The sequence below is a fragment of the Hippoglossus stenolepis genome, chromosome 13 (assembly GCF_022539355.2).
Source record: "Hippoglossus stenolepis isolate QCI-W04-F060 chromosome 13, HSTE1.2, whole genome shotgun sequence".
NCBI classification, from domain to species: domain Eukaryota; kingdom Metazoa; phylum Chordata; class Actinopteri; order Pleuronectiformes; family Pleuronectidae; genus Hippoglossus; species Hippoglossus stenolepis.
The window spans coordinates 12,390,176-12,399,964 of NC_061495.1; the positions used below are offsets into that span (position 1 = coordinate 12,390,176).

General features: G+C 44.4%; 1 protein-coding gene across 3 annotated transcripts; it reads left to right on the forward strand.

The window, feature by feature from the left end:
• The first annotated feature begins 525 nt into the window (after positions 1-525).
• On the forward strand, positions 526-9,412 carry galnt3 (UDP-N-acetyl-alpha-D-galactosamine:polypeptide N-acetylgalactosaminyltransferase 3 (GalNAc-T3)). 3 transcript variants are annotated; one of them, XM_035175455.2, is made up of 12 exons: positions 526-705; positions 1,136-1,429; positions 1,728-2,256; positions 3,032-3,204; positions 3,761-3,910; positions 4,099-4,333; positions 4,416-4,533; positions 4,826-5,026; positions 6,747-6,878; positions 7,152-7,253; positions 7,341-7,493; positions 7,596-9,412. In XM_035175455.2, exons 3-12 carry the CDS (start codon positions 1,760-1,762, stop codon positions 7,707-7,709), a joined length of 1,875 nt encoding a protein of 624 aa, XP_035031346.2. In that variant the 5' UTR covers positions 526-705; positions 1,136-1,429; positions 1,728-1,759; the 3' UTR covers positions 7,710-9,412. The 3 variants fall into 3 exon arrangements, with proteins under 3 accessions (XP_035031346.2, XP_035031344.2, XP_035031345.2); XM_035175453.2 differs by having other exon boundaries at positions 527-705; positions 1,722-2,256; XM_035175454.2 differs by lacking the exon at positions 526-705 and having other exon boundaries at positions 998-1,429; positions 1,722-2,256.
• Positions 9,413-9,789: the final 377 nt, after the last annotated feature.

The window sequence follows — 9,789 nt, forward strand, 5'->3', positions numbered from 1 at the left end:
CGATATGCTGGCACTAGATATCGATATTTATTTATATATATTGGACTTTTGTAGATTTACATTGGAATGATGACACACGTGGACATTGACAAGTTACAGCGTGTTTGTAAAAGTTTAAAAGAGGCACTAAGAAAAGCACTTTTTTGTACAATGTGCTACTTTGCTGCACTTTACCTTTTCAGGGGCATTTTGTATTCTTCATCACTTACACAGATATCGTGATGCGAATTGTCTTGCCATATATTGATTATCGGAAAATCGCTGTATCATGATATTATTGTTATCGTGGGCCACAGCATATCGCGAGATACCCTGCGATTCCCAGGTTTACATGTATATAGATATTTCAACTTTTTAGATTATGTTTTAAATAAAGTTTTGGTCAGATTTTTCGTACTCACTAATTGATTCTTTTTTTTAAATGAATAAATACACAATAGAATAGACACTTATTAAAATTTTGGGGTGTTTTCATTTCCAAGCATGACAGGGGGAAAGTAGGACACAGTGGACATTTTACTGGACTTAGTGAGGTGGCTTCCTGCCGGGGGTAGGACGCCTCTGCGGATGGACTCGGTGTCAGAGGCGGAGAAGCAGGGCGCCTGAGCGGGCTCCCTGCGGCTGGAGTCCGCTGCGTTTCCCCACCGAGCATCAAGCATGAGCGAAACCAGAGGGACGTTGAAGCGAGCGGACAAAGTTACACCGGTGAGTGTCTCCTTTCTTTTTCAACTTCTTACGCTCAACGCGGGCAGATGCGCTTAAACACGAAACTTTACGCACGCGTGCATGTGCGTTTCTGAAAGTGTCTCGGGGGTCCCGGCTCTGGTGTTTTTCCTCAGACAGCCCGATTGGACGCGGTGGGCTGTGTGTGGGGTGCTGTGCGTTCCTCCGTTTATTTGTAACCCAGCAACTGTCCCGCTGAATGACCAGTTGAACAAATCCCATTAATGACACCATTATTGAATCCGTGGAGAACTGTGCGCAGGATCCGTGGAGGCAGAGTCGCTGCGCAGAACTCTACCGGCAGGACATGTGTTTGATTCGAGCGAATTCTGTATAAAACTCAGAGTTGTGACCGGAGTTAAACGGAAGCAACAGTTGAGTCGCTGTGTCACCGGGTCTTCTCCTTCTTCAGGTATGGATTTGGACACGCACAGCTCTCCTCTGCGCAGGCGCACCAACGCGTCTCCTCCTTCTACCTGAGGGCAGCGCACCTTGATCCAACGAGACGGAAGTTTCGTGAGGGCTGAAAACAGCAAATCCCTGTTTCTCGTGTGTCACTGGCTCCACAGGAAAGTTCGCTCTGGGTTCAACAAGGATCTAACAAGAGGATCTCCGGTCCGAGCAGGATGCGATGAGTCGGATCCCACAGGAACAACTGAAAGGTCTTTCCCAACCTTAACTATCTGTGCTGGTCCTGCGCCTCATGGTACGTGGTCTCTTTCTCTGCTGGAATTCAGATCAGGGGAAGTTTGCTGATTCCATGAGACAATCTTGAATATTTGATTTGTAGATGACAGCAGATTAGTTTTAGGAGCTGCTTTTTTATTTAATTCAAACAGCAAAGGCTTTACATTACAATGTTTGAACTTTCAGTTGAAGGTGTTTATGTTTATTTAGTGACATGGCACTGCCTGTAATATTTCCCTGACAGGATCTCAAATGATATGATTACTTGTCCACGTTAAGTGCCATTAATCATGTGAATGTGTTTATTCCAGCTGCAGTCCAAAGGCAGCCTGGTCTCCATTGAAGAAGAATGACAACTCTCCGCAGAGTGTTCCGCAGGAGATTGCACCCACTCAAACTGGTGGCAGTGGCCCTCGTCTTCGTCACGTTCGTGTTCCTCATACAATGGGAAGTGGGGAGCCAGAACCAACAAGAGGAGCCCTGGCTGAGGGAGATTGCGGTGAAGCGGGATGCCATGCTGGGCATGGTGATGGGGGCTGTCAATAACTTAAGGGATGCCATGCCAAAGATGCAGATCAGAGCCCCTGTGCGTCAGCAGGACAAAGCAGACGGCACGTCCTGTCTGCCAGGTCACTACATTGCTGCCGAGCTCAGGCCGGCCCTGGAGCGGCCTCCTCAGAACCCCCTCTCCCCCGGAGCTGCTGGGAAACCTTTCCACACAGACTCGCTGAGCTCCGAGGAGCAGAAGGAGAAGGAGAGGGGTGAGGAGAAACACTGCTTTAACCTGTACGCCAGTGACCGCATCTCCTTGGGCAGAGACCTGGGACCAGACACCAGACCACCAGAGTATGTCAGCCTGTACCATCTTCATGCTTTTTGATAAACCTGTGCAAAATCACTCAAATGAGTCTCTGTGGAAATGTGCAAGAAAGAACAGGAAGATCAAGGTGTGAGTGAGCTTTGTCAACTAAACAATGTTTAATTCATTCTCTCGATGACTTTGATTTTTAGAAAAGTACCTCATGTAATTGCACCACCTAGTGGGTGTAAATGCATCTCTGCTGCTGTACATGTTGTACTCCAGTTTGGTATTACTACTCCACAGATTCATGTATTGGCCAAGAATATAACTTCCCACACTGAAAAAAGGCAGAGTAATACAGAAGGGGTGAGGCAAAACCGAGCATCTAACCCAAAACAAGTTCATCATCTTTGCCTTTTTCGCAACTATGGAAAAACCACAGAGAAGATTGTTCTGACTGGGACTTTGTCTAAGCATGCCTGCCCAGTTACTGTGGCCAGTTCAGGAAGGAGCAGGTTTGTGTTTGGCTAATTACGGCACATCCAAGTACATGTCAGTGTGCAGTCAGGACATGACAAAGACATAAAGACGGTCCATGTACTGGCTGTCTTATAAGGGATGGGTAACAAAGTCTCCCTGGCTCTGATATGGCAGGTATTTTCAAAGGCTGCCACACATGCAGTGTCACATTTGAAACGGACACCCCACAGGGGAGAGTCTGCAGATGTAATAACTAGAACCATTGTGCCGCTCAGGAGCCGCACCGGACAGTCACATCTTTGTGCTCTTTTTTTTTCTTCCCCCCCCCTCTCGCTGCAGATGCATTGAGCAGACCTTCAAGCGTTGCCCCCCCCTGCCAACCACCAGTGTGATAATCGTGTTTCACAATGAGGCCTGGAGCACTCTGTTGAGGACAGTGTACAGTGTCCTGCACACCTCCCCGGCCATTCTCCTCAAGGAGATCATCCTGGTGGACGACGCCAGCGTGGACGGTAAAACTCAATGGGGGCCTTTCAGGACTGCCCCTTGCTCTCTTTTTTTTCGGCTGGTTTGATTTCACGCTGCGTGCTGGGTGGGCAGCCCTTCGGTGCGGCACAAAATGTGCAGAGACGAGCTCCCCGCTCCTTCTGTGGCCCATGAAGTGGGTTACGGCAGGAAGTGAGGGGCTGCTGGTGAATACTTTCCTAAGAGGAATTAGCGGCGGCTGCACTGAGAAATGAGTCAGAGTTAACTCTTGTTAACAGGTCGGATGGAGGTGGAGAGGAGAAAGGTTTCAGAAAACTCAGTCCCTCTGATACTGTTAACTTATTTGTCGGGACACAGATGGTTCCCTACTGTCCAACACTTCTCCTGACAGAGATGTCAGGAAGACAGTCTTGGTCTTTTTGTGTAAGGGGTTTGAATATTATGAATTTATCACTTTGGCAATCATTAACCTTCATGGGGCTGTTTAAAATATGCAACATTTACTCATTATCATCTGAATATCTATAACATATATCCCTCATAACTCAACTCTGTGTCTGATTTGATATCCTGTACTTTCAGATGCGTTGAAGGACGAGCTGGACGAGTATTTGAAGCAGCTGAGCATTGTGAAAGTTGTCCGACAGCGAGAGCGGAAAGGTCTCATCACCGCTCGGCTGCTGGGTGCCACCGTGGCCACGGGTGACACACTCACCTTCCTGGACGCCCACTGTTAGTCAACAACCCTGATGTTACTCACACACGAAAACCTGTTGCTTAGTAGCCACACCCATACCTCCACACCCACAGGCCAACAACCACAATGTTTGTTTTTCTTGGAAGCCCAGGTGATTGGATTACACGTCTATCTATATTTAACTATTTGCTGGTTGTTGTCCTCTTTGTGTGTGTTTTAACAGGTGAATGCTTTAACGGGTGGCTGGAGCCTCTGCTGGCAAGGATAGCAGAGAACCACACCGCAGTGGTCAGTCCCGATATAACGACGATCGATCTCAACACCTTTGAGTTTATTAAACCGTCGCCATACGGCCAGAGCCACAACCGGGGAAACTTTGACTGGGGCCTGGCGTTTGGTTGGGAGAGTCTTCCAGATCATGAGAAAAAGAGGAGGAAGGATGAAACATACCCCATAAAGTAAGCAACAAAACGGTGCATGAATATAGAATATCAACTTGTGCGAAATAATAAAAAACCTTCAACGAAACTTTCTCCACAGGACTCCCACATTTGCTGGCGGACTCTTCTCCATCTCCAAAGAATATTTCTACGATATCGGAAGCTATGATGAAGAAATGGAAATCTGGGGCGGGGAGAATATTGAAATGTCATTTAGGGTAAGACATCACTAAAGCTGCTTTCAGACATGCACTGAACTCCGGATAATCTCCGGACATTCTCCGGAAGGGCTGTATGTGAGAACGTAAATGTCCCAATAGAGATCCTCCGGAGGATTAACCAAGGGGGAGTGGGCGTGTTGATGACGTAAGCCTTCATTCTGGATGTGCTGCAGTATTGTTAATTATCTCTGAGCCTTTGTTACCCATTGAATCATTCCAGTGTCCACGGCTGCAGATGTTTCTAAGTGCACGTCATTATACTTCTGTGCTGTCGCCCATTAACTTGCAGGTGTGGCAGTGCGGAGGACAGCTGGAGATCATGCCTTGCTCCATTGTGGGTCACGTGTTCCGCACCAAGAGCCCCCACACCTTCCCCAAGGGCACGCAGGTCATTGCTCGCAACCAGGTACGTCTGGCCGAGGTGTGGATGGACGACTACAAGGAGATCTTCTACCGTCGCAACCAGCAAGCTGCGCAGATAGCGAGAGATGTATGTACTGGTTCTATTGTCCCTGTTAAATTCCTGTGTGTGTGTGTGTATTCTACATTTAAATGTTCTGTGAAACCTGCTGACGATGACTGAGCAGCAAATAGCTCTGCAGCTTTATCTTTCTTTTGTATCTATAATCATAATGTCAGGTTTTTAGGACCGCTCCCCCTGGAGACTAGTTTAAGTAACTCCAGCTTTAAGTCTGATTCTGACTTGCTTAACATACAGCTTCGGATTACAATAGTTCTCAATGCAGATCTCTGTGGAGATGAAACACATTCTTTGAAACAGAGAGAAAAAGATGAGCCATTAGTGGCTGAAAGCCGTTAAACGACTGAGGGGAAAAAGGGGCCGGATGGAAGTCGACTCTGGTAAATGTCACCAGGCCCTTTGCGTTTCCCAACATGTGGTCCCATAGGTGCTATAAACTGTTCCCCGAGGGCTGCACCACACACAGTGGGCCAGCCCCTCTCCCGCTGGCTTCAAACAGACAGCACTGTCATCAAGAGCTTCAAGGAATCCGCTGTAGCAGATATCAGTGTGCACTCGTGTGAGCGGCGGCCTCGTCATTATATTAAGAGCTCTCGTTATTCGAGAGGGCCGAGGTGCCAGCGAAGCCTCTTAGATGTGCTGTTACGCTTCAGCTTAAAAGGAGCAGTGATGGAATACCCTTGTCCCCAGTTAATTTGTTGAAGAAAGGAGTCATTAGAGCACGGGAGCACAGTCATTGACTTTCCAGAAGTAGAGTATTTAGGCTGATGTGCATTTATTTTTCTTTGCAGTGGTTTTATAATTGGACGGCAGTTCAGAGCTTCTCTCTGTCGATGGAGATGTCAGTTATTCACTCAGTCTGGTCCAGACTGAACTATATTTTAATAATGCTTGTTATACAAAATGTACAAATGTCCATGGTTAACATTTTTGTTCTTGATTGTAATTTCTCAACAACTATACGAAGGATATGCCATTCAGTTTGGTGCTGGCATTCATTGTCCCCAGAGGATGAATTGTCATAACTTTGGTGATCCCTTAGCTTTTCCTCAAGCGCAACTATCCAGTCAAAATATTTAGTTTTTCATGTTCGACCACTGCCCCTCAGACTAAGCTGTACTTTGCATTTGATGCTAAATGCTAACTTGCTAAATTAAGATCGTGAGCACGGTAAACATTAAACATTAGTATTGTGGACATGTTAGCATGCAGATATTAGCATTTAGCTCCACCACTGTGCTCAGGTGGTCTCACAGAGCTGCTCTGGACTCTATTACCTCTGCCAAGGAAGTTATGTTTTCATCTGCAGGAAATGTCTGTCTATTATTTAGCACGATTCCAAGAAAACCACAAGACGTATTACTGCAGAAATTGGCGGAATGATGTGGTATGGGTCAGAGAGAAAGCCAATAAGTTTTGGTGCAGATTCAGGATTTATTTATAACCTTTCTTTAGCATTACGGGATATGGTGTTTTTTCACTGATTTCTGAGAGAATAATTCATGGATCTAGATGAAATAAAATCTGATTTAGGGGACTGATATTTATGATTGTGTGCTATTTGGTGCAGATTTAAATAAAATCAGGATCCATTTCCTCAGTGGCTTTTTTTTTCTGGCAATATTTTATCCACATATATCAGAATAGTAGTGAAAATTTAAATGTTAGTGTCCAGTGTGTCTGCAGTGTGAGTTGAAGAACAATCTCCTGGCTGTCATTGCTTTAACAGAAGACATTTGGAGACACCTCCAAACGTGTGGACCTCCGGGCGCGGCTGCAGTGTAACAGCTTCTCCTGGTATTTGAAAAACGTTTATCCGGAGGTCTTCTTGCCTGATCTCAACCCACTTCGCTTTGGCTCTGTAAGATCACACACACACACACACACACACACACACACACCCCACACCCCACACCCCACCAGCTCTCTCTCTCTTTCCAAACCTCAGAGCTCTGTCTAGCCACTGTGGGTTTCCACATAGGATCTCCAGAGGGTATACTGAGCTGTTCCAATTTGACACCACCGAAAAGCACTCCAGAGACTAAAGTTGTTTGAACAGCTTGCACTGGATGTTGGTTTTTCATTTTGTTTCCTCTCACTGCTTTCCCCCCCTTCCCCTTCTCTTTCTCTGTAGGTGAAAAGTGTGGGCAAAGACTCATGTCTGGATGCTGGGGAGAACAATGAGGGTGGGAAAGAGCTGATCATGTACCCATGTCATGGACTAGGAGGGAACCAGGTCAGTTAGAAAACGTATTTGGCAAAACATATGAATGGTTTTAATCGCAGTGCAGTGATTGATTACTTTTCTTTTCCTGTGCCGTAGTATTTTGAGTACTCCACACGTCACGAGATTAGACACAACATTCAGAAGGAGCTGTGTTTGCACGGGGCCAGCGGGGCATTGAAGCTGGATGACTGCCAGTATAAAGGCAGGAGCACACTTGTAGGAGTGGAGCAGAAATGGGAACTGAAGGATGTGAGTTGAGGTTTTCTTTTTGCATCTGCACTATTTCAGACGCCGAGATTATGATTTATTGTTTCAGAAACTAACAGCGCTTTGTCCTTTCTTTTCACGTAGAACCAGTTATTCTTCATACCGGGACTGAACATGTGTCTGAGTGCCCGTCATGAGCATCCGTCTCTCACCGTGTGCAACCCCTCAGACAAATACCAGCTCTGGTCCTTTGTCTAAGTGTGCGAACAACCAATGTACAAGTAGCTACTCCATATGCATAAGGCATACTGAGTCCATAAGAATACTATACTGTATGCAGTTATAATGCAAGTTTTTTTTTTTTTAGATCAATGACATTGAGTTTTAATTTATTTTTATACATAGAAGAAGTGAACTGCTGCTGCTGGAGAGTTTGGACTTTGGGAGAAATCCAGTGTTTCTCTGCTGGAAGGAAAAGCATTGAAACAATATAAGCCCCAGACAGACTGTGAACTGAGATTCATAGAGCAATGAAGATTGTGTTTGCGATGTTTTCACTACTCCGAGTCTTCTCAGCCGTGCAGTATTAGGTAGGTAAGACAACACTGAATATATGTTCATATTTTCTACATGAACATGAAACTGACACAAAACGCACAGCAGGTCGTGAACATTATAAACTCGAATGGCGCTCCGTAGAGCACATACCTCCACCAAGGCCCCCACAATTAAATTCACTAGAATTAGATTTGTTTTATTTGGATCTGTCCCAAATTGCACACACTCATAAATATCAGTCTCCTAAACATTTCAAGATTTTTATTTTTAATTCTCTGACAGAAGTTTGACAAAAATGTTTTAAAACATCCTGTCGCACTAAAGAAAGTGGGGAGAAAAATATTTCCTGGATCCGCTCCTTGATCCAGACCTGCACCAAAAGGGTGCCGAATGGGTTCTTCCGTGACCCACACTCCATCCCTCCACCGAGTTTCGTGGTGATCCGTCCTGTGGTTTTTGTGTAACCCTGCTAACAAACAAACACAGCCAAGAACCTCACCTGCTTGGCGGAGGTAACATGAGGTTCAAGCTGGATTCAGAAAAATCCCAACTGTTTCGCACCAAAGAGAAGAGGAAGTCTGAAACACACAGCTACGGTGTGCATTGTCCCGTTATTAAATGTGTTTTTTTTTTTTTTTATATGGGAAGCCTGTTGTTTGGTACCGTCCAGTGCCTTGGATGTAATTTTATTCTGGGTGGAAAGAGTGGTTGGGGGATGGTGGTGGAACGGGTGGTTGTATGGTGGGGTTCAACTTCTGCAGTGATGTGATGGGAGTGGAGTCGATTTTATTTAATTTAATTATCTCCTGAGGTGAATTTCTAAGCCTTCAGAGTCTTAAGTTAAGAAAACGTTTGCCAAAAACAAAGAGACGTAAAAAGAGAAAAGAGTGATGTTGTGAATTCATGTTTGGATCTGTATGTTTAAGTTGAAAGAAAATGAGTTGACCCTCAAACACGAGATATGGAGTTCGTCCAAACACCAGACTTCAAGTTACTGAAAAAAAAGCCTCTGATGAGGTGATGCTTTATAAAGGGCATACAAGCAAGTCGAAGCATTATGATGAATGTTTCTTCAATTCTCTCAATCGTGGCAGTGTTTACTTTTAGTATTCCAATTTTTACACATCTGTGTTTTTGAAAGGAAACATTCAATGTAAAATGAACTTTATTTACAGATCGAGTGCCTCAAACTTGTCCTCTACATCTGAGCAGGAGTCCACGCATGAATTTCTGGTGCAGGCACTGGTGTTTAGACCGAAGTGGAATAATGTAAATGATTGTGTTTGGTGAGGAACAGGTAAAATATGAGTGTTTTCTTAAACTGGAAACTGTTTGGTGTTTTGTAAAGAGTGCCTTGGTATTGAGGTGTTATTTTTGAGCTCAATAAATTCTGTTGGGTAGTATTTGTCTCTTTGGAGTTTAAGATTTTATTTATGATTTTATTGATGTAGTTAAAAGCTTTAAACAACCCAGCACCTTTTGTATGTCAAGGATTTACTTACTTTCCTACACACAAATAATATTTTTTGCCTAAAATGTTGACTTTATGTATCTAAATATCCTTTTGATGTATACGTTTGTTGATGTTTATCAAATCACTCAAGTCATCTGACTCATTCACAATTTAACATGAGAGAAAATACTTAAATTTATTTTAAATTAAAAGTGACATTGAAATTTATTGTGTAATTGAAATGCATAAAGTCGACGATTAGGCATATTTATTTTTTGAGTGTATGAGCCGTCGTCTTCTAGTAGTGCTCTATATCTATCACTGCTT

Excerpts from the sequence above, each read along its gene's own strand:
- galnt3 (XM_035175455.2), top strand. The coding sequence starts at position 1,760 with ATGACAACTCTCCGCAGAGTGTTCCGCAGGAGATTGCACCCACTCAAA. Across the intron at positions 3,911-4,098 it reads CACCTTCCTGGACGCCCACT|GTGAATGCTTTAACGGGTGG; the intron begins GTTAGTCAACAA and ends GTGTTTTAACAG. Across the intron at positions 7,494-7,595 it reads AGAAATGGGAACTGAAGGAT|AACCAGTTATTCTTCATACC; the intron begins GTGAGTTGAGGT and ends CTTTTCACGTAG.